The 24,052-nt window shown below is 45.5% G+C and overlaps 1 protein-coding gene across 3 annotated transcripts in view; it reads left to right on the plus strand.

The window, feature by feature from the left end:
- LOC111860865 (serine/threonine-protein kinase PAK 3) overlaps nucleotides 1-24,052 on the plus strand; it is a 43,674-nt gene that overhangs the window by 1,452 nt on the left and 18,170 nt on the right. The window contains exons 1-7 of one of the 3 annotated variants that reach the window (XM_072706229.1): nucleotides 118-141; nucleotides 14,714-14,907; nucleotides 15,529-15,629; nucleotides 17,408-17,561; nucleotides 17,810-17,847; nucleotides 20,575-20,637; nucleotides 23,367-23,504. In XM_072706229.1, coding sequence (XP_072562330.1) covers nucleotides 14,736-14,907; nucleotides 15,529-15,629; nucleotides 17,408-17,561; nucleotides 17,810-17,847; nucleotides 20,575-20,637; nucleotides 23,367-23,504 — 666 coding nt within the window. In that variant the 5' untranslated portion in view covers nucleotides 118-141; nucleotides 14,714-14,735. Of the gene's footprint in view, nucleotides 1-117; nucleotides 142-14,713; nucleotides 14,908-15,528; nucleotides 15,630-17,407; nucleotides 17,562-17,809; nucleotides 17,848-20,574; nucleotides 20,638-23,366; nucleotides 23,505-24,052 lie in introns of those variants that run through there. The other 2 variants (XM_023844941.2, XM_023844942.2) reach the window with 2 other exon arrangements.

The raw sequence follows: 24,052 nt of genomic DNA on the forward strand, positions 1-24,052 counted from the left end.
GGCTTGCTGGTGATCACCTGGATTCAGGTGGTTCCCCTGGTAGACTCTGCAGTTCCTGTCAGATATGGGCGTGCTGGAGCCGCAGGAGGACATGTCCGAAGAGGGGATCACCTTCCTACTGGTCTGTCAAAGCCATTGCAGGTGATACATGCAACGACATGACGTATTTATGGACGAAAGAGATGTTTGGCACGTGGCATCCGGGGTCTGCTGTGTGATGGGGCCTCAGTTATGGAGGATCTGCCGTTTCTCCAGGGAACTTGGCAGATAATGGGGTGGGGTGGGGGGGGGGGGGGTGAGGCTGGCTGCTGAAGGGCTGGATAAATGGTTGAGCAGAAGTTCTGAGAAATCATTAGGTCCCTGTGGTCTGGCAGCCTAAGTACTTACCCTGACCCTGAAATTCTTCTCATATCGCAGTCATCCCCTTATTGTAGCTGCTGCATTTCTGCGGTTCCCTGCACGTCAGGCTCGTCTCGGCGCACGGCGCGGAACATGCGCACCTCACGCCAGCCGACTCCTTTGGCAGGAGGGACGGCCTCGGCATCTAACCGCCGCGGATCCCCACGCTGGTGCATGACCCCCGCCACGCCGCACGTGAATAATGCGGCCGTCGGCCCCCCCGCGCATGCAGAAGCGGGGTTTCACCATCCGAGCCGGAACTCCACTTCTGCCTCGGAACTAAAGGAGAGACCCGGTCTGGCTCGAAACCCAGGGGCCTGGGGGTCGGGTCCGGTCCGGGACAGCCAGGCCGTCGCCACTGCAGCGCGTCTCGTGCGAACGCTGCCCGACCTCCGATTGTCAGCGTAACCCAACACAGCTGGGCTCTCTCCCCACGTTTCGGCCATATGGTAACAATAGCCTCAAATAGCAGATGTTTAAAGATGGGCCTGAAACGGGATCCGTTCACCGTATTACCGTCCTCTCTGGTTCAATCTAAGCAGCCTGTTATGTTTGTAACACTTTCCTTTTCATGTGTTCCCCCCCCCCCCCCCACCTTTCTGTAAGCGTAAGGACAATGCAGATAATGTGCTGAGCGCCGTGGTCAGGTGCTGGGGAGGGGGGGGGGGGTCTGAGGGCTGGATTAGTGGGGGTGGGGGGAGTCGGGAGCCATCTGCCTGTTTCACTGCAGAGGGGGGGTGTTTCTACACCCCGCCTAATCTGCCCACCCGGCGTGCGCACGCGTGGAGCACTCATATTTTTTGGGATGGGGAGGGGTTTCTGTGTGAAAATGGTCCCGGAAGCTACAGGAAAGGACCCAAACCTCTGGACCTCCTGAAGGACACCGTGACATCGGAACCGATATAACACTGGCGCTGCTGACCCGTCCGGCACATACATATCAACGGAACAGCCAAGAGGCCGTCGAATATTCCTACATCAATAATAATGAAACCAGTGTGCTTTCAGTCTGGTTCACGTGTTCACAATTAAACTCCTGGTTAGTGATTAAGGGCCGGCCGGTGAGTGGACGCGTCTCACTAGCGACGTTCACGGCGCCCCGGATTTAGCAGGGCAGTGATATATAGGGGTGATGAAGGATCACGCCCCATCTGTTACCACCGAAGCGCGTGTCTGCCGCCGTTGGCCAACCAAAACGCCACAGAATTTTTCACACGGCTGGCGTTGGGCGACTGTAAGCTGCCGCTTAACAGCTGTGTCGTTATTTTCGCTGGCTTTTTTTTTTTTTTTTTGCAACTTTTGAGTTTAACTTAACATCCCTTCAGGGAAGTGCCACAGGCTTTATGTCGGTGACTAAAGTGATCTTATCTCGTTGGGTGTGTTACAGGGGAATTCCACCCAAAGTAGTGTGAAGTTCCTCTTAGTATTAGCAAAATGAATTCTTCATCGTATGTTCACCTTTAAGAAATTTGGTTATTTGCTCCCCCCCCACCGAGATATATGAGATCCATAGAACCATAACATTTTCTCATGTGTGTCGAAGTATCAGATAAAAAAATAAATACAAGATTTTTTTTGATGTCCATCAGAAATCTTAGGTCGTCTCTCCCTTGTTCAGTCAGGCTGAAACCGGGCCTGTTCCTGATCATTTTTAAAATTTTGCATGACTGAGTAACATTTCTGTGTCAGTATCACAGTCTTAATAGCAGCAGTCTGGTCAGGTATTCCTGGGTCTCCCATCGTTCCATGCGTTCGACTGGGGCACAGGAACATCCTACCATATATATCTAAGGTCCAGTGGGCTTTATTGTGATATAATCCATATACATGTACATAGCAGTGTGCAAGAATGTCACTCGTGTCCATGGTGCAACACACAGGCAGCAAGTGACATGGGGAGGGTCCTCACAGGACAGTGTGAAATGGGGGGGCTGGGCACTGGGGGTTGTGCATGGTGTAGGGTCCCTGTGACTCCCGCTGGATCGCCATGCCCTCGGCGCTGCGAAAAATGCACAGCTACGCACGACTAAAAATGCACGGTTTACTGCGCCACACGCCATAACACAGGACGCCGCGGCTCAGTCGTGCTTTTACGTAGATCTCAGCTGCTCCTCGTTAAAAATAAGACCAAGACAGACACCAACTTTGACTTATTGGTCGCTCACTTCACAGCCTTCCGTGTCAGCAGCGGTCCAGATAATATTAGAAACCCCCCCCACCAGGGGAGAGATGGCGTCCACTGTCAATGGCACCCGGGGCAGGATTTCTCACCTGTGACTCGCCTCCTTCTGCTTCTCTGCCCTCATACAGGTAATAACTGCTGAATTCATGCCGACTGATTTACTGTTTCCAGTAAAATAAGCACATAAACGGTGTATATGGCTTTGGGGGGAAAAAATACCCATAATGCATCAATGTCAAAATGCGTTTGCTGAATTTGAAACCTTTCAGGAATCTTAACTTCATGGTCTAAAATTTTAAAGCTGTCTTTACGTCTTTTCCGGCAATAATACTTTAAAAACACACAATGAACTGAAATGGGGCTTTTTTTTTTGGGGGGGGGGGGGGGGGGTTCAATGAAAACATTGTAATTGGTTATTTGAGGTCACACTAAAGTGATGCCAATATAGGTCAACCTAGATAGAAATCAAAAACTCCAGAACCAGAAATTTCAGACCCAGTCTGGTCTAACAGATGCTTTGTTTTAAGACCGTATTTAGGCCGGTTTACTTCAATATTGATCTTGCAAATTGACCAAATGGAGTCACTCGTACACATTACCAAAACAGAGCGGTCACGGCAAGTCAAATTGATTAAGGTGTTCAAAACAGCTGTTATTGCTTAAACAGTCGGTCTAATCAATTGTTGTTTGAGTTCCGCTGTAGCTTTTGAACTATACAAATTACTACAGGACCTTTGATCAAGATTTTGGGTTTCGGAAACGGTTGAACGTTCGAGCGTTGAATTTCTTGATTGATTTTATTTTTTGATCATGCTAAAAGCCTTAAATTTAGCTGTTTGAGATCATTTTAATTTCACTGAGTGGAATTTGGAGAGTCTCTCTCTGTTGCGGGGGGGGGTCACGTCATATTTTGATCTCCAAACTCCTCAGCTCGTTCTGCCCGCTGGCAATTGCAGACGCCGTGGGTTTGATTGTGATTACCTTTACTGGAAGGACGAGCTGGCAGATGGTGGAATGACTGGTATTCGTTGGTTCCCGTATCTTCAGGATGTGGGAACCACCACCGGCACTTTGCCATAGTGGTTGTTCAGGTCCATGTGTTTAATAGAGATGCATACATCCCTCCTTAGGGATATTGATTTCAGGGAGGCAGGTGAGGGGCATCTGGGAGGGGGGGGGGGGTGCTGGCCAGTGCTTGGCTGGTATTACGGTAATACCGTATATACATATTGCTGACTGGGGTGGGCGGGCAAAATTTGCTGACTGGGGCTAGAGAGTGGGGGTAAAACTTGGGTCGAGGTTGCAATGGTGAAACTGATTTTACCACAACTGAATAGTGGAACGACAGATTTCCGGGACATTCCGCATCGTTTGCGGGTGTCAAGGAAGCTGCTCCTCAATTTGCAGGAGACTCCCAGAACTTCCAGGAGAGGTGGGACGCCTGGAGATGTTGCATTTCTCTGAAAAACGAGACCAAAAGCATTAAGATTAGGACATTACTAACAAGTTAATTGGCCTTATTTACACAGATTGGCTTTAATCAGTATTATCACTAAGACGGGATAGACCTGTGGCTGAGGATAGAATGATTGTAGGTTTAAGGCCCGGCAGAGATCATCCTGCATAATACAAGATTTTCCATCCATCCATCCATCCATCTAGGACATGTAAACACAGGATAGTGGACAGCATTTGCTGAAGAATTTGTGTTTGTAAACTAATTTGGACTCAAAACAGCTCTTGCACATGTTTCCACCATCCAGGAACAAAGAAACCGGAAGGATGGAAAATGATTGGCTAACAGCAAGGAGTCATGACCATCTGGAGAGTTTTTTTTTAATAAAATCCCTTTTTTTAATTGGTCGGCGATTAACATGTGACTGAAATAAAAACCTTACACGTAGACGCTACGCGAGATAGTTGGAATGTGAGTGACCATGTGACCTGAAGTGTAAATATTATTGTACACCAACAGACCCCCTTAAGTGAGTTAAGTGCCTCAATAAATCTCCCTTTTTCTCTGGGTAACAAGTCAAGGTTACAGGTCACCTTGTGTTAGTGATCGGTATGAAATAAGCTGTGTTGATTCATATAGCAGCGCTTCAACGGAAATAAAAATGCCTCTCCGTTTAGTCTGCTGCATTTTTTCATCCACGGCGCACTTGATGGTCAGGGCTGGCGTGGCTTCACTGACTGTTCCGGAAGCATCCAGGCGGAGCAGGCTGGTGCACAGCTGAACACTTTGGGGAGGAGCCCCGGATGTGCACTAACGTCCCCAATCTGTAGCCGGACACCATACTTACAGGTGACAGAAATTAACGCTGTGGGTCTGTTTTGGCTGTGGATGTTCTCGCTTTCCTTCCTGTGCCATTTAGAATAACTGACCTCTATCGGGGGGGGGGGATCTCCACACTTTGGGATTAGAATTTGTTCAGAAAGAGCTACACCTGGAATTTCATGGAGGGACATTCCCATAACTCCCATTACAGAGCGTAGGGGAAGGTTAGAGTGACAACAGGAGTCCCTGTGGTGTGACAACAAGGGAGCTGTACAATTATGGTGAAAGTTACAATTAATTCATGTAGTACTGCATTAGGCAACTAGCCTTTCAGCGCTTACTAATACTAATGTCTAATATAATAATACTATTTCTAACAATGTTTCTTCTATCATAAGTAGCAAGCACCTCACATTGCTTTTGCTGCTTTTCTTACTCTGTTGTTTAAATAAAATTTACTGCTGTTGTTACTTCTACAGCTAATGGTTCTGCTTTCTCTGTTTCTAATAATAGCGCCATTAGTACTGATAACACTGATTATTACTGCTATTGGTGTTACTATTGTTTGTTCTACTGATACTAGCATTATTACTGCGACTTACTCGTATTATTACTGCTTATTCTACTAGTACTGCTTATGCTGTGATTATTACTGTTATTACTGTTACTCTACCATTACTGTTTATTCTACAAATACTGGGGTGATTGCTGCTATTACTGTTACTATTACATTTATTCTACTAATACTAGGATTATTAGTTACCGTTTATTCTACTAATACTGGGATTATTGCTACTACTGTTATTACTATTACAATTTATGTTGCTGATACTGGGATTTTTCCTACATCTGCTGTTGTTGCTAATACTGTTAATTCCTTTTATTCCGAACATTCTCTAATTGCTGCTGTACTACTGTTATCAGTAGTCCTACTGTTTCCCCTTTTTCTCTAGCTAGCACCAATGCTCTGCTGTAGGGCATGCCTTTGATGAAAACGTTCTCTCAAAACAAAACGTTTAATCGTCTAAAAACCCTGCCCGAGATACTGAGGCACTAAAAGCCTCTCTGGCACGGCCAGAATTTCAACCGCGCTCCTGTCCCCTGGGCCTGTAGCTGCTGTTGGCACTGAAAGGACATGCAGTATTTTTTAAGTGATTTGAATGAAACTGACTTGTATAGTTTTCTTTTAAACCTTTGTGTGTGTTAAAAATAAAACTGTCAGCATCTGCAATGTATGTCTTTAAAAAGCCACGTTAAGTATCATAAGTGTCCCGTTTCCAAGTTCGATGTAACGGACGGAAACGTCTGGAAATGTTTTGTCTTACCTCAGAGCGTTTTAGTGCTGAAAAGGGCCGAACTGGAAAGCCACCATATTGGTTTCATAACCCCTTTTTCCCTGCTGCATCCTCTCATCAATCTCAGGCCCTGTCCACGCCAAAGAAACCCTTGAGAGATTGATAATCTGCAGATTATTTTTTTCTGCTAAAGTGCCGAAATGAGGAGGGGCGAGGAAATAATATTTTACCCCTCGTTGACGTGCGGCCTCTCGGAGGTGACCTTGTGTCCGTGCGTCTCAGACCTCTCAAACATAAATTGGAGTGGAACGCTGCAGGGTTGGGGCCATTCCGGAATGCATTCATCAATTCCAATCAAAATCAGGAAATGGAACTGGAGTTGGGATTGGAAAAAAAACTATGGAGAACTGAATTGGAATTGAATTCGAATTTCAGGGAGATTTAAATTCCAACTCCAGTTCCATTTTCTGATTTGGATTGGAATTGACGAATGCATTCCAGAATGGCCCCAACCCTGGAACGCTGTGAATTATGCAGGTTGGGGTGGGTTTCGGGAGTTCTTAGTAAATGACATCATACAGGTGCTTAGTTTATGATTTCATTTTAATTGACTTACAATTAAATGCACGCTCATAACTGGATAATTGTTTAAGCAACTGCAATATACTGGAGGCAGGAGATGGAGTAGTTAGGGCATATTAACATTATATTCTGAAGGAGGGTCTTGCTGTTGGACCTAGGAACCCGGTGCTTTGTGCTTTGGACGTGTCAGCTGGTCATTAAAACATAAAGTCAAACATCTCTCCCCGTGGTAAAACTTCCCCTGTTAATGTCCATTTTAATTTACGTCCAAACCTACATACATAGCTTGGTTTAAGGACTGGGCCAATAATAATCCATGTATTAGCAGAAGAAACGGTAGTAGCAGAGGTGGAAGGTTCAAATCCAGTACAAGTACAAATCCAGACCAAGGTTTTGTTTCAGCCAATCAGTTGATTACTTTGTGCCTGTGACTCTTAATACTCAACTGGTTGGTTGGTTGAAACAAAACCTTGGTCTGGATTTGTACTTTCTGGACCTGAACCTTCCACTTCTGAGTAATAGCAGGTGCTATTCTAGGTTTTTTTTTCACTAGGGGGCATAAGAGGGGCCATAATTCATACAAAGGGGACAAACTTATCATTAGCCAATGATATGTTTTGAATTGGGGAGTGACAGGGGAACAGCCCAATCAGCTTTCGTCTGGGACCAGTGTCCCTGTGGCCCTGCCCCTGAGTAATAGCATTAATAATCATAGTACAGTATTAGCAAACTGGCCCAGGTGAGGGTGGGGTGGGGGCGTGAAAAAACCATACTCAAAACAGCAAAATGGAACTCCCATTATATGAGACTGCACCATTGTTCCAAACACCCCTCTAACGGATGCCAGGATTGGCCCCCCCTAGGGTCTCCGTGCCCGCCCCTTTCATGCCCTCCTCCAATCACCTTCCTAGGTCCCAGGCTCAGGTTGGAGGACATCAGGATAAATACAGGCAGCCTGCTTTCCACTTTGCTGCCGTTTGCTCGATTTTGTGCCTTTGTTCGTTCGATTTTATTTTAGCTGCTCCTTTTAGCACTCATTTGCATTTAAAATACCCCATGCCTGCGATTTTTCTTAGACGATTAAGCAAACATATGAGTTCATCTAATATCCCAGTTAAATCCCACTGTAAACAGTTTCCACCGTTATATGGCCAGTGTGACGTTTCGCTTGTGCCCATATAATTTCACAGTAATTACACTGAACATTTGTACCCCATATTAAATGTGAATTAAAAGGGGAAATGACTGACTGTTGACATGCATATATAATATCTATATTAATAAAGAACCAATATTAAGCATGTTTGTTTTTAAAACGATTTTTATCTTATGCAAAACTTGTAATGGTGCATCAGTGGGTAGCACTGTGGTCTCACACCTCCAGGGATGGGGGTCCGGGTTTGCGTGTGGGTCACCTCCCCCAGTGCCAAAGCAGGCGGTCGGCCGGACCAGCTCCTTTAAACCACTTCTGGCAGGTGTGTATGTGCCCTGCGATGGCCTGGCATCCCCTGTGCTGCCCGGGATGGGCTCGGGATCAGTCTGATTTTGTGCTGGAGAAGCAGTTATGGAAGGTGGGTGGGAGGGTGGATGGATGGAAAATATAGCTGATTGTACGATAATGATCAAGTTAAATATTGCATCATCCATAACTCCTGTTGGGAGATTCCAGTCTTGTGTTCATGGCAGATTTAAAAGGTTAAATGTCTGTTGCTACATTAAGAGGAGCAATGGTGGCTTAGCAGGGTGGGGAGCTGGGAAGTGGGCTGATGTCAGGGGGGGGCGGGGGGGGTGTACAGGGGCGGCGCCACAAGGCACACTGGCCCCAGCTGGAAGTTGATTGGCCCCCGGAGTGTACCTTCTCCATCACTCACTGATTCCAAGCATTTAATTGGCTAATGATAAGGTTGGCCCTTCTCACGCCTCCCGCCTTAAAAATCCTATAATTCCTCCTGGGACACGTCCTTCATTTTTCTGTGTCCTATTTTTCTTTGGGTGACGCCTGTGTCACCGTGGCTGTTAGAGGACAGAAGGGTTATTGTACTAGTCTGGATTTTTAATCATGACGTGGAGGTTGACGCTAAGAGCAGAAACAGAGATACCAAAGCGGAGTGTGTGGCCCGGGGACAGCAGAGGGGAAACCACGGCGTCATCCAGAGGGAGACTCGGCGAGTCCTGCAGGAGGTCACCCTCCAGACGTCTCACTGCAAAGAGGGCCGGGCGGCCGAGGGGAAGCGGCCAAAAAGACAGCTTGAGCTTCTGTGGTGGCACCGTCCCACAAAGCGGCGGCAGCACGCGGGCGGCCATCTTTACAGCTCCCGCACTAAATATCAATCGCGTGTTGAAACGAGGGAAGTCGAGCCGGCGGTCAGAGACCGGGAACGTGACATCCTAATCCAGCCTTCGAGCTGGCAAGGTGGAAATTTCACCGAGTGCTAGTGAGCGGGGGCGTCTGCTTTTAAGCTTGGGGGGGGGGGTCTCGCCGGCAGACCGGAGTGTGGATTTTTGGCCTGAGATGCAGGCGGCGCAGCTGATCCTGGGTGTCTGCCCGGGCCTCCGGCGCGTGCTTCACGGGTGTGTGATCGACTCCCGTCCCGGCCGAAGAGGAAGGCTCGCCCCAGGTGGAGCCGGACCCCACGGCACGCTGTCAGTGACGATTAGTTACACGTCCCAGGCCGCGAGACGGGAAAACACCCTGTTGGCTCCGAGGCGCCGAGATTCATCATTTCGACACACTGAAACCAGAGGGAGTGGATTTCATGAGAGGACGAGTCGCACTCATCTTGGGTGTGATGACACAGCGGCCAGTCTTACACCGGGCTGTCCTCCAGGACGGATTTCAGCGATTGCCTGACAGCGCCTGCCGGATTATTCTGAAGTCTCCCGGACACAGGACTGACTATCCAGAGCTGGGAGTCACAGAGCACTAGTAGGGACTCACAGAGTGCTAGCAGGGAGTCACAGAGCACTCATAGAGAGTCACAGAGCAATAGTAAGGAGTCACAGGGCACAGACCAGCAGAATAACTTAGTGACAAAGCCTTTCACTAATTCCCACCATTCCTACAAAATCCTGTCCTATACCTTTATTAATACAGGAGGAAAAACATGCAATATTATTGGGATTTGGTAATACAGGTTTCCCCTTCTCTCCGAAAGTAGAGCGTTCCTATGAAATCTTTCGTAAGCCAAAATGGTGTAAAGCAGGGGTGTCAAACTGCAGTCCTGGGGGAGCTGAATCTTTTGTGGTGGAACAGAAGAAGAACTAAGCTACACAGGGCTCTGCCCCCCCCCCCAGGACTGCAGTGAAGAAGCGATTACCATTAATGTATATGGGGAAAAAATGTTCAGCGTTCTCAGACCGAAAAAATATAACCCACCAAATCATACCAAATAGCACATTAAACTTAAAATAACACTAGCATGTAGTAATAGCAGGAATTATATAAATACACAGCCTATATAAAGTAGAAATTATGTATGTATTTTCACTTCAGTACGTCATGCGTTGCTTGGGATACATTCTGAGAAATGCCTCATTGGGCAATTTCGCCATTGTGCGAACATCATAGAGTGTACTTACACAAATTGAGGTCCCACTACACACCTAGGCTATATGGTATAATCTAAATACCAATAGTACAGTACGGTATTACAGTATGGCAAATACATAAATCAGTAAGATTCTTTATTGTCATTATGAAGTATATTATATACATAACTAGGACAACCGTCGTAGAAGCTGTCCCTCGTTGACCGAAACATCGTCATGCAGCGCACGCTGAAAATGCTATTTTCTCTTTTCTCCTTTTTTCATAAAAATCCTCTTTGGATTTTTTTTCGGTGAGTGAAAAAGAGGCGCAAAATGTGGGGTCTTTCATGAAAGCCAAGTGGCAGAGGACACCCGTCAATGGAAAGGATGAACTGTTGATAATTAGCTGGATAGGAAGGGGAAAAGTCTACATTCAAAACTCAAACACTCAAGCATTTTTGTTTTTTTTTGAAGAGTTTTGTTACTTATCAACTGGTTACCGTATCACCAGCTGTGAATGTACCTGCAAACAAATACGAGTCTAGCACATCTCTCGCTGACATTAGACCTTCTCAAGGAACAAGCAAACTATGTGCTATTTCTCTGTGTCCACATCATGCCATCAATATTCCTTGAGCATGTCTGCTTAGTTACCGTCACAAGGCCTTGTTAAAGTGGTAATATAATAAGAGTATAGAGTGTAATAACCGTAACCCCTAACCCTAACCCTAACCCTAACCTAACCTTAACCATAAGTAACCAAACAAATTATGAGACTTTTGGCACTTTTAGTTTTTTGATTGCATTCACAGATCTTTGCTTAACAGGTTTTTATCAATGATCCAGGTTTGGATCATTTGGTCCCCACAATGTAATGTTAACATAATCCACACGCAGACACACACACACACACACACACACACACACACACAAATTAATCCAGTTTACTTCATATTTTAAGGAGTGCATTCTTATACTGCATTTTAGATGCCTGCATGAGTGTTGAAAGAAGGTAGAGATGGTGATCATTCAGACTCTTGGTCTGAAGATGTAGAACAGTTGAGCAGGAAAGCGATTAATTTGACTGTGAGGCACCATGTGGTTTGGGAGGATGAGGTTGAGTCAGCGGGGAGGCACACGGACAGGGAGGAACAAGAATGAAACCGAGAGAAGAAGAGATCAAGTGAAGTCAGGTCATGGTGGGGAACCCTGCTTTGTGTGTTGGGCACAAGGGATTGAAAGATGTTAGTAGATGCATAGAATTGCCAGTATGATTGAATGTTTGTCTGAATTGTGTGCTGCTCTGCTTCTACACTAACACCAGTGGTGTTCCTTGGTATTAAAGAATTGGATTATTTGAATCATTGGATATTGACATTTGGTCCAAGGGAGCAAGTTGCCTTTCCTTTCCTGACCTTTTTCATGAAGACAAATCATCGCAAGTATTTTCACGAATATGTTATTAATGTATTTTTTTCTACTAAAAATACGTGCCCTCCATCTTGAGTCTGTGAACCAGAAAAGTTCTTGTGGTCCAAAATGGGGTTATAGGATGGGATGGTGAGTTGGGTCACCTGACTTCTCCCGTCCGGGATGCTGGGGAGTACAACTTGGACCTGATGCCTCTGTGACAGAGAGTGTAGGGAATGTAAACACCAGGCAGGAATTCCCTCGGAAATTCAGGTTCATCCGGAAAACTCGCTGCTAGCTTAGAAGGTGTGTCCAAAAACAAGCGAAGGGCCCAGGCGTTACACATTGGCTGTCGGCGGAGGAAAACTGGTGTTCCGAAAATCCGATGACGATGCCAAAGGATGCCCCTGTCGCCGAACCTGTTCGACACCATCCCCGGTCAATGTGTCATGGAGGGGGAACTAGGAGCAAGTTACTGTTCGAAGTTTCTCCCTTGAGTTTCCCCAAAGGGACTGTGAGGTAGTGTTATGCAGGTGCCAAACCTTTGTCAGTCCTACAATAAAGTCATAGTAGCAGACCTTACAGACAGCTGATATGGGTTTGGCTATGATTTCTGTACTATACTAATCCTTTGTTTGCTAACTTGTATTCTAGAGCTCGGTTTATGTGTGACTTTGTATCAAGTTATATAAGTACATCACCGTACAACATAAAGTATTAGTGAAAATGTACAAAATTGCAGAAATTATAATAATAGCTGCTATAAGAAATTATATAATTTTTATAACTATATACCATTTTATAACGATAAAAATGGTAAAAATGTCAAGATCTGTGAAAACATCCCAGTGTGCGTAATGTTACGTATGCGTAATTTTTTTTTTTTTCGTGCAGACGGTAGCTGCGTTCTTGCTGTGAGTAAACGGTAAAGATGCAGTATTTTTGCATAAATATTTTCGGCCCGTTTCCACGGTGAGTACTCTCAGGTACAACGTTCTTACCGTGCCGCTGTTAGACCAACCAGGGAAAAGGAAGGAATCGACAGTCTCCTTTCTTACTGTTTTAGAACCAGGAAGTAATGTAAAAAAAAAAAATGGAGAGAGAGATTTAACGGCTGGGAGTGGTAAACAGATGGACAGCCGTGTCTCGCGGAAATCAGCCGAATTAGGGCAAGGCTCTGCGCCAACATCATGGCCCCCGAGGGCAGGACCGTTTTACGCGTCACTCTGGGAAATGGAAGCCTGTTTTTTTAAATCGCAAAACGTGTTCAGTTAGTAAGGGCTGCTTGCTGTGTCCCAACTGCATGTGCTGTGATCCCCAAGGGATGAGTCACACTTTGAAGGTGTTCGAAGTGACTCAGCTGGAAAGACACTTACAGAAACACTGGCCCCACTCCACAAGTCTGGGGTGGCGTCTTTCTGGCTGCCTGAAGCCGCCCAGTCATAGAGTCAATGAGACAATATGCGAATATGGGATATATATACAGTCTGAGTAACAGGGTCATTCAGCAGGTTGCAATTTTTTTTTGTTCTCAAGCTTGTGAAAGCTGTTGCACCCACTCTGACAAGTGATGGAACAGCACACGGACAAGGAACCGTAGAGAGAGGACTATTCCGGGTTGCCGTACGTGGCCTCCAATCGTACCGCGGTTTTACCAGAACGTTGACGTTCATTTGCAGCACGCTCGTCGCGTAGCACTTTCGTCCGAGGGTAGCAGAATTGCCAAGATAGCAGTGACGTCGGCATCATAGACGAATTGCGCAGATGATACTTGCACAACAAAATAAAGACATTGTGAGCTGTGTTAGACAAAAATGGCAGATCGTTAAAGGCTGGACTGAAAAGGCGGAAATGGAGAGATATTTCTCAAGCTGAATTTGAACCCCCATACCCTTTTAATTAAACTATCAGAGCATCGACTGTGGAACAATCTTTAATGTTCACTTGTAATATCTGTGTTGCCTGAGGTTCAATCACCACTGATCAATTTGTTAATTCAATTAAAGAGTGCTTTGTGCTAGGGGTGGTCATTTTTATTATAGTGTCAGTCCAAACTAGACACTGTGCGTATGTGTGTTCCAAGTCAATCTGGCGTTAATCCCCCTACATTTCACTACAGAGCTCACAGCGATGTAAGTGATGCCCTGCTTGTTATTTAGGCCTTAACGAAGAAAAAAACACATTACTATGCACCTCTTACTGTCCCAAGGTCTTCTTTTCTTTTCAAAAATTAACAGAAGTGGTGAAATTGACAAATTGATGTTATGATGTAACAGCACTGTGCAGGGTCCCTGGGAAGGACCTCTTTTACTTATGTTTACATATAGCTGTGACACTGTGCTGCCTAAATGGATGCCTGCACAGAAAGCAATTCTTCCTGAGGTGCCTTCCTCACTGCCTGCGCAAAAATGGTAGTTCTTCCTGAGGTATCCTCCTCGCTGGCTGTCAACACACAGCATTGCTGCAGGGGCAGGCTAAAGCACCTTCTTTTGCTGCCTCAAGTGTCGACTATTTTAAAATTAGACACACTGGCTTCAGCAGGGGGCCTCAAACTCAAATTACCTGGGGGCCACTGGCTAGGAGCTCTTCTCCCAAGGGGGCCTCTTGAGCTATTTTTTATGAGCTGAAAAAGAAATGAGAGAGAGAAAAAAACAGTGTACTGTCTATAACACCATATAGTCAATGAGAAAACCAAATCTGTGCGGATCACTTAAATGAAACATTGCAAAATGAAGAACAAAAGATTGACCTGTGGGTCACATTTAATGAAGACATAAAAAATATATAGTGGGCTAAATAAAACCAGAAGCAGCGCCGCGGGCCAGTACTTAGAGACATCTAGGCTATATACTCTCAGAGATCACGACACGTCGTTTGCTCTGCTGCATGTGGATGCGTTGAATGTTTGCTTGTGCTTGCTCCAGCTTCGCGTGTGTTTACTTTGCTGTCGTCTAGACGACGGGCATGGGGCAATCGTGCAGCTTCATTTGGGATGCGACCCTAAGTCCCCTTTCCACTCCATCTGTCTCCCCCCTCCAGGTCATTTTAAGTGCGTCTAAAGATGTCCGATAGTGTCGATATTGAAGAGAAACCGCCTGCCCCCCCGTTGAGAATGAACAGCAACAACAGAGATTTTTCCACGGCGAATCACGGCTCCAAACCGCTCCCGATGGCTCCTGAAGAGAAAAACAAGCGGGTCCGACTGCGATCCATCTTTCCTGGGGGAGATAAAAGTAAGCAAAGAGCCCCTTCTCCTAACTCACCCCCCCATTGGCTTCAAAGTTCAAGGTTTTATATACAAAACGTCAACTAAACCTTCTTCTACAGTGCAACACTGTGTGACTAAATGTTCACAAATACTCTTTGACAGTTAGGCCGAATCTGCGGTTAATGGTTGGGATGAGAGAGCTGAGAATCTGAGAGGCCTTGGGGGTTTGGGGTGAGATGACCTTGTAATGTCAACCACTGACTGGCTTAACCCAACAGGAACCAATAAACTGGCAATGACAAATGGGTAAAACTAGTCACTGATTGATAGCACCCACCAGTGTTGGACATTTCAGGTCCAGAAACTACAAATCCAGACCAAAATTTTGATTCTATCAACCAGTTGAATACTCTGTGACTGTGACTCTTTATGTTGAATTGGCTGGTAGAAACAAAATCCTGGTCTGGATTTGTAGTTTCTGGACCTGAAATGTCCAACACCGGCATTCCCCATGGATTTGGTAGTGCCGTTTCTTCCAAGACTTGTTGACTTGCTCTCACGGTTGTTGATTGAGCTGGTTGATCGCTGCCATGCTGTACGTGTTAGTGGTGTGGTTGGCGCCAACCTTCTGTTCTCTCTTTGACAGCCAATAAGAAGAAAGAAAAGGAACGTCCTGAAATATCTCTACCCTCTGATTTTGAGCACACAATACATGTCGGCTTTGACGCCGTGACAGGGGAGTTCACCGTAAGTAAACACACCTGGGCCACAACATGAAAATCCACCCACCTCCATTGGAATTATGACACCGACAGACATTCCTGTCCCGCATAGAAATGGGAACAATGTCGTCATGGAAACCACCTTGATGATGACCTGTGGGGTGGCTGGGGCCCATTGTCATTTCTTTGTGCATATTGTATGTTTCCATTTGTTTCTTTTTAAGGGAGGCTATTGTGCTTCTCTGTGTCATATCTGCTTGTGTTGGTTTTATCGTCAAAACTCATCAGTCATCCTTGACATAGTTGTGTTGATTTGGAGGAGTCTTTGAACAGTTTTCGCCTCACGTGAAGAACTTTTATGTAAAGCCTATTTGTATGAAATATGTCTGTCTAAGTTATGCATAATTTCTGTTTAATATGGTATTTCAACTGGCACGCATTGCAAACCGTAAATGTATCACTAAAATGTGTTCGTCCAGGAACTATTCTGCTTATATCTTCTATAGGTATTTAAAGGAAAGGTCTATTGATACAAAATGTCTGACAGGAATAAAATGTAACCATTAATGTACAGAGGTGGATTTGTCAGGTCCAGAAAGTAAAAATTCAGGACCAAGATTTTGTTTCAACCAACCAGTTGAGTACGCTGTGCCTATGACTCTTTATGCTCTGTTGGTTGGTTTAAACAAAATCCTGGACTGGATTTTTCGTTATCTGGGCCTGGACTATCCACCTCTGTTAATATATGAGGGTAATATACCCTATAAAATTTTAAGCCACCAATAAATATAGCTGGATGACTGAAGGGCTAGATGTACTGGTGTCCCCTTAGCGATCATTTTATTACATACTTATAGCTGATGGGCCCCCTTATGGTTCAGTGAGGCCCAAAAGGAGATTTCAGTGAATCAGAACGAGGCTCATCTGTTGCATTCTGTAGCACACTGATCAAATTACAGTCTGATTACTGACAGTGGCCTCCTTACCAAAGAAGAGAAATGAACAGAGGAGATTAAACGTGAGATGTTTGAGCTTGTCTTTCATTTTGGTACACAGGCAAGGCGGTGCCTTCTAGATGGGACAGGATCATTGTAAATCAGTCATGGAAATTCGAAGAAGACTGTAGTGGGGCCTGTTGTACATATCCGCTCATGGTATTAAACAAAGAGCCATCTGCACGTCTAGGCTTTGACACACGAGGTTAGAAGTTCAAATCCCAGGAGGAGCCCTCACTGCTGTTCCCATTAATCACGATACTTAACGTCTTCGGTGAAAATATCCAGCACTGTGTAAATGGAATTTAAAATGCTGAACTGTGTTAGTCATTCGTTCTCAAATCAAGGTAGAATTTAGTTGGAGCTTGTGTAAGGCAGCCTGTGGTGTAAGGCAGCCTATGGTGTGAGACAGCCTATGGTGTAAAGTAGCCTATGGTGTAAGGCAGCCTATAGTGTAAGGCAGCCTATGGTGTGAGACAGTGTTTCTCAAACCATTTTTGCTCCCTCTGGGAGGGAGCAAAAACTTGGAATGTCTGGAGGTCCCTGAGGACCAGGTTGAGGGACACTGGTGTAAGACAAACAGGACATTCAGATACCCTTAGAAAGAGAAGCTATTGGTCAGTCAGAGTCACAAGGTCATCTGAGCGGCATGGATGTGCACCACAGAGAATAGAACATGCAAACTGGTCTTACTGAAGGCTTCACTTGTCCAGCTGGGGGGGGGGGGAGGGCACAGCATAGCAGTTAATCTCTGGGTTGCGCTTCTTCTAGTTGACGTCCGACTCTTCTCTCTGGCCCGCCCCCTTAGGGTATCCCCGAGCAATGGGCGCGGCTCCTCCAGACCTCCAACATCACCAAGCTGGAGCAGAAGAAGAATCCGCAGGCCGTGCTGGACGTGCTCAAGTTCTACGACTCCAAAGAAACAGTCAACAACCAGAAGTACATGAGCTTCACGTCCGGAGGTGCGGGAACAAAACAGACATCATTCCTCTGTGCCGCGAACAGTCAACAGTCATTCATTGCAATACAGCTTATTTATAATATAACGTCCTTGAGCAGTCCTTGTTTCTAAGCCGTCTAAAGGCATTTTTCATGACCTATTTCACTTTGGAAAAACAACGCCATGTCGGCACTCACCCTATAAACAGATAGGAAGCTGAAAACACCACATCCTCTGACAAATTAGACTCTGTTTCACTTCACTTTGCAGACAAATCAGCACATGGTTACCTGGCGACCAACACACTGGTAAGTCATCGTTTCCACAGATACTTGTGTTTAAAGGGTGTGTATTTTCACAATTAAAGGGATTTGATTTTGAGGATTACTGCTGTACATTACGGACTTACTGATGTACATTATGGACTTATTTTACTAGTTGTACCCTAGCAGCAGGATGAAGGGGGCCTGAAGGTGTCAGTGGGTGGGATCGCCGAGCACCGTCTCCCAGTAGGAGGCGGGTAAAACCAGCTATTGATGGATGGGATGAAAATTGTGCTGTCCCCTCGCAGTAAAAATAGACATGCGTCTCCATAGGGATTCCTCGGCATGTAGTATTGTACTATAAGGCTTTGTGTGCTTGTTCTTGCATAAATATGCACATATATATGTGCGTATGTCTGTGTGTGGTTATTCAGATCTATTAAATTTACCCGGTCCGAAATGTAAATTCGGCTTCTGTTCAGTTATAAAAACACTACAGACTCAACTAGCTGATTAAAGACCTAGTTTTAATTTTTTTTTGTTATTGTTTTACCTACAGACAGTCTACAAAAAGTCCCATATGGGGAAGTGAGGATCTTATTTTTGATTTAAATATATATTTGCATATATTCAAAGTGGAAATACGGCTGGGTATATTTTCGTATGAAAGCAGAGTATAATCATCTGGTCTACGGGAAGCTGAGAAGAAAATGGGACTGTGAATTTTTTTTTTTTATCTTTCAAAATGTTCTAAAGAATCGCATAGCATCAAGTTGTTTCATTGCTGGTTATATAAAAACCAAAAGCCTATTTAATCTATGTGTAAAAACCTAAGTCAGCATCAGTCATTTCTGCTACCTGTCGTCTGTGATTTATTTGGCACCATTTACAGTATGTCATTTCCTGTAATGCAAGGTTGGAAAATTCTGTCCTCAAGGGTCTCCATGGACACTTCAGTCATTTAAGCCAATCATTAGTTAGATGAGAAGTCACCCTACCTGCTGATCCAATCAATTCCTAATTAAAATGTTGCATAAAAAAACTGGCAGCCCAGTTGACCAATGAGGACAGGAGTTCTGCCCCTTTTTTTTTTGCAGAGCCCACCAGAGTTTATTGGGCTCTCTGTAATGCTGATAGCTGTTCAGGTACGTCAAGCATTGAAGTAAATATCAAAAGACTACCTGTGAGTTACACTCTTTCTGTCCAGCATTACGGGGAACATTTTAGCGAAAACAATATGTATCTTTGAACTGAGACGTTGACTATAATTAAGTTAACATGACTAGCTGCCCCAACCAGCCCCCAAAAACCTGTTCCCAGTGTCAATATGAGATAAATGACACTGGCCCACATCAAACCGCAGAGTGGAAAAACGCAGAGGCCCTAAGTCAGTTAGCGATGCTAACACTGTTAGCGATGCCCCTATTGAACTTGTATATCAGGTCATAGCCCAAAGCCGGTTCTTTCATTGTCATATTCTGCTACCTTTTGTGAGGCACAGTTAAGGCACTTATGGTGACTTTACTGAGGAGGCTCTTTGCACCAGGCTCTACTGAGTCTGGAGCGAGCAGCGTGAACTTGGGAGAACCCGCTGGTTCCCCTGTTGCGATGGCGACAGAGCCGAATCCCGACTTCTCCTTCACGAAACTCACCTCACGAGTATGTTTCAGGAGCGCGGTTGCCAGCTTCTTTGTCTTCCCCACTTCCCCACGTACCTACAAGCTCCGAACATCTGAATAATTAAATGAAATTAAATCTGTATATATTGTATATATTATATGTATATATTCGATCAGAATCTGAATCTGATCTGCTTTCTGAAAAATGTACGCCGCTTTGGAAAAAAGCGTCTTCTATATACATCAAAAAATGATGTAAATCTTATCAAGATCAGATGTGACTCCGGAGTCAAAGTAGCCTCCATTGTCCACTGTCGCTAAACTGGCAGAGGACTGGAAGCTGGTCTTTACCACGCTATTAAGTCGCTGTGTTTTGTAAACAAGTGCTGTGAGAGATCTCAAAGCCGGGAGCCTGGGCACATACATGAGGAACGGCAGCAGGACGCACGACCTTCAGATCAAACAGGAAGAGTCGCACTTTGCAGGGAAAATGATTTAGTTACCTTCTAGTTTGTCTGTGGATGAACAAGAGTCAAAATATTTAGCCGCTGGTGGGCTGTGTTGCTGGTAATGGAGCAGGATGTGTTTTCTGGTGGGAGACGGGAACGTCGACAGTGGTCGACATTAAAACCGTCTGTGCTGGCGAGCCGATGGAGAAAGTCGCCACAAATGTGTGTCCCGTTGCGATCGCAAACAAAGCAATAAATCAGCTAAATGAGACTGACTCATCAAACCGTTCTTTCAGGCCACGCTGCGCTTAACGGACTGCTTAACTGATTATTACATGCGCAACTAATATAAACCAGCATGTTTCTTGGAGCCGTTTTCCCAGAAAAAGCTCCATACAGATCTCTGTGGAACAACAAACTCATCCAAAAGGGTATGATGGCCTGAAACTGTGAGGAAAATCGCCTTAGCATTTATAGGAACATATTAGGCTTGATTGACGGGAATGCAGAATTATTCTGTAATGGTGAAAAATCTCTTTTTCAGAGATCAGGTATGCAAATACAAGCGTCAGACAAGCCTTGATGTCCTTGGGGCGGGAGGGTGGAGCTTATGAGCATTTCTGCCCCCGTGGTTCATTTTGCTTGTATGTGTTGCTTTCGGTCTGTGTTGAGTAAATCCTGCCATTTTCGACCTTCACATTCAGAACCGACTCCTGTCCTCCGGGCCTCCGGTCAGCCTTAGAACCTGCAGCGCTTTATTTGACAAGGTAATACCACACACACTTTGTGCATCTATATATGGACAAATTCAGTAAAGGTAGCGCCGTCAAATTCCGGAATGTTTGCTCCAGATATTCCAATGCTGCAATGATGGTGTTTAAAAAAAGGATGATTATTTGATGTGCTTCTCTGCAGAAGGGCAAATGACAGCTCTGAGGTAGGGGTATTTAATGACTGCGGTTCCAAAGTGAAAAGAGTCATCTTTGATCATCTTACAATGAACATTTCTCTGAACCCAGGAGAAAATAAATGATCCACAAGGTATTAAGTGAGATAATAGAGGTTTATAAATCTGCATGAAAAATACCCTCATTCCTTACAGGAGATAATGTGAAAATATATTTTTTTAATATGTAGCTCCAGGTGAATGCATGTGAGTTTATTTTATTATGTTACAGATTCTACTGTAGTTCACAGAATTACGGTAAATTTGACCTGGAGGCAGAGCTTCTGCAATGGGGGCTTCAGTGTAGCACGAAGATTGTTTTCTTACTCTTGTCTTGCCGATGGTCCAATTGGAAAGCCATCCTGTGAGCCCTGGCAGCTGATTGGTTCCTTCTCTCCACACGCCCCTCCTTCGCCGCCGAACTCGAAGAACGTGACGTTGACATTTATCAGCTCCGCTGGGCTCAGCAGAGGTCCACTTTGCTGTCTGTCTTGAAGCTAAAACTAAGAAATAAAGATCAATCAAGTGCTTTATTCCCCTGTAAGACACTCCCTCCCTATAAGACACTCAAATCCCCTGAACCACATTGTTCAGGACGGATTGTGCGGTTGTATACTGCGGGGGTGTTGGGTTGGGATCACTGAGGAAACATTAACTTATATGTCCTCAGACTGCCTGATTCTCGGGGTTGGAGTCTGGCTGCAGTTCCAGTGGTCTCTGAATGCCAGCCGGGCAGTTAAACTCAAAGCGACGTCCAGTTAAACCAGCTCAGCGACTGTTTGGAAAATAAGATGAGAAGACGGGCTCTCTGTGGAGTGGGGTGGAGGAAGCTCATACGTGTAGCTGATGCGTGAGGAGCAGCAGGTTTGCGCGGCGTTCTGCCGGCAGCCGCATCTAGACGTGCGTATTCCAGGGGGCTGCGCTGCACACGAGACGGAAGTAATGCAAATCTGCAGCCGAGTCGTGCAAACGCAGCCCGTGCATGAGCAGATCACGTCATCATCAGACAAATGGAGATCACGGTCTCTGTGGACCTTAACGACAGAAGATATTCTTCTGATAATTAGAGGGCAATTCTCATTCACAAAATAGCTCAATGACGGATAATTCCCTGCGAATCATCCATCGCTCCCATAGCACCTTCAACAATTAAATGATCTTATGAAAGATCGAAAAATAACATTCAATAATTGTCCTACAAGCAGGATCTCAGATGAATGTTGAATGAGTTTGATTAAAATGGCCACAAAAAAAAAAATTGACAGGAACTATCAGTGGCGTGATAGTTGCCCTGTATTGCCAACTGTGTTCAGCTCGAATCTCCTCTCCTGCAACAACAATCTGGGGCGTACCTAGAAACTCCTTGACACCCCCCATCTAATTTGACCTATTCCGTTATGTATTCAAGGGCCCCTGTCAAATTCTGGGGCCCGTTATGTATTCAAGGGCCCCTGTCAAGTTCTGGGGCCCGTAAATCTGCCAGGGCGTCCCTGCCCCTCTCACACCCCATAATCACAAACAGGAGCGTCTCAGGTATTTCCGCACAGTGCGGCTAGTGACCTACTTGTAATCCAATTCGATTACAGATTCGACCAGGGATGCATTAGCTTTTTCGTTTTAAATGCTCTCACGGCGTCGACCCCCGTCGGGCTCGAGGACAGACCTAGAGCTAATGATGGTGAGGAAGAGGAGAGACGGGCGTTTGTGTTAGAGAGTCTAAGTGACACTATTTTTCACCTTGAGTCTATTGATTGGGTGTCCCTGCAGGCCCTGTTTAAAGCCTGAATTATATATAGAGGAACAACTAGAAGAAAGGGCTTGAGTTTCTGTTGCCTGGGCTCGCCCACTAGATCATATATACTGCCAGGGATGTCACAGAATATGCTTAGAAACGTTAGACACTCCTCTGCTTTACCTTTATCCAGAGGTCAACACGACAGCTTCCGTGGTGTCATGTGAGTGATGCGGATTCAAGCTTCTGTGCTGGGTTGGTCCTCGCCATTGTCTCCTGGCTGCTGTTGTGTTGGTTTGTTTTTCTTGCGCTCTGGAAATTGTCCCCCGGTTGACGTCAGATGTCCCTTTAACGGGGGTCCTGTTGGCAAGGGTGACGTTTAACTCCGGCAGAGCTGTATTCGGAAAAGATCGTTGTTAATCCTCGTGGTCCCTCCCGTGGTTTCCCACTACGCTGCTGGGATGTATTAGATAAACATGTTTTGACAGAGAAACTAGGCATCGGTGACACCGGTGATGGTTATTGTTTAGCTACAATGGGACAGGCTAAGACTGAGTGCCCTCGAAGAAAACGTTACACTCGGTATGTTACAGAAACCATAGACTTTGTTAGAAGCAGTTTACAGATCAGGTACATAATTCTGCCCAGTTGTTGTGATGTTTTTCTGTTTCTGAGCTTAAGCCGGAGTCCTGTCTCTCATGTCATGTTACAAATCTATATTTGATTGGTGGAGCCCTGTCACATGGGATGAAAATGGCTGATGAATTGATTCGGCTTTGCGAGGGTTGGGATTAAAGGTGAACATTTGTGACCCGCAGGGTACGAAGACAGCGTCAGAGCCCCCATTAGCACCACCTGTGTCGGAGGAGGAGGATGAAGAGGAAGAGGAGGACGAGGAAGAGGATGACAATGAACTTCCGCCGGTCATTGCTCCTCGGCCGGAGCACACCAAATCGGTATGGGGTGCTTTCATCCAGCCGGTCCTCTCGCTTTCAGCTAGCTGGTCCACACTCACCCAGTAACCATCACATTTGTGCAGGAAATGCACAGCGTACAACATTAAGAGCAGTTAAAAAGAGGTTTAAGATTTAAGAGGGTCTTCTCTGCCTTCAATTTTTATCGGTCAGCACCAGTAACAAGGCCAAGTACGTGGTTGGAAAGATCCCCTAAAATTCACACGAGGCACGTGAAGAACTTGAGGAGGAATGTTCCGGGAAATGAACCTAATCTTCTTTCTGACTTCTGCCTCAGGAAGTGGTCTTTTCAGGACATCGCGTGTCCAAATGGGCTTGTGCGGCTCACAGCTAAGGTTACACGTCTTTATGAAGGGTAGCAAGCAGGATCTTCTTTCACTCATACCTGCAGTCTTTGGATTATCCAGCCCCTAACCGTCTAGATCAGGGTTATTCAACTCACGGTCCTCGAGGTCCGAGCAGTGCTGGTTTTCCAGCCTTCCTTTACCTGTCGGTCAGGTGTGAAGCCTCTGACCAATCAGAATCAGTAA

Source organism: Paramormyrops kingsleyae, chromosome 24 (assembly GCF_048594095.1).
Source record: "Paramormyrops kingsleyae isolate MSU_618 chromosome 24, PKINGS_0.4, whole genome shotgun sequence".
NCBI classification, from domain to species: Eukaryota; Metazoa; Chordata; class Actinopteri; order Osteoglossiformes; family Mormyridae; genus Paramormyrops; species Paramormyrops kingsleyae.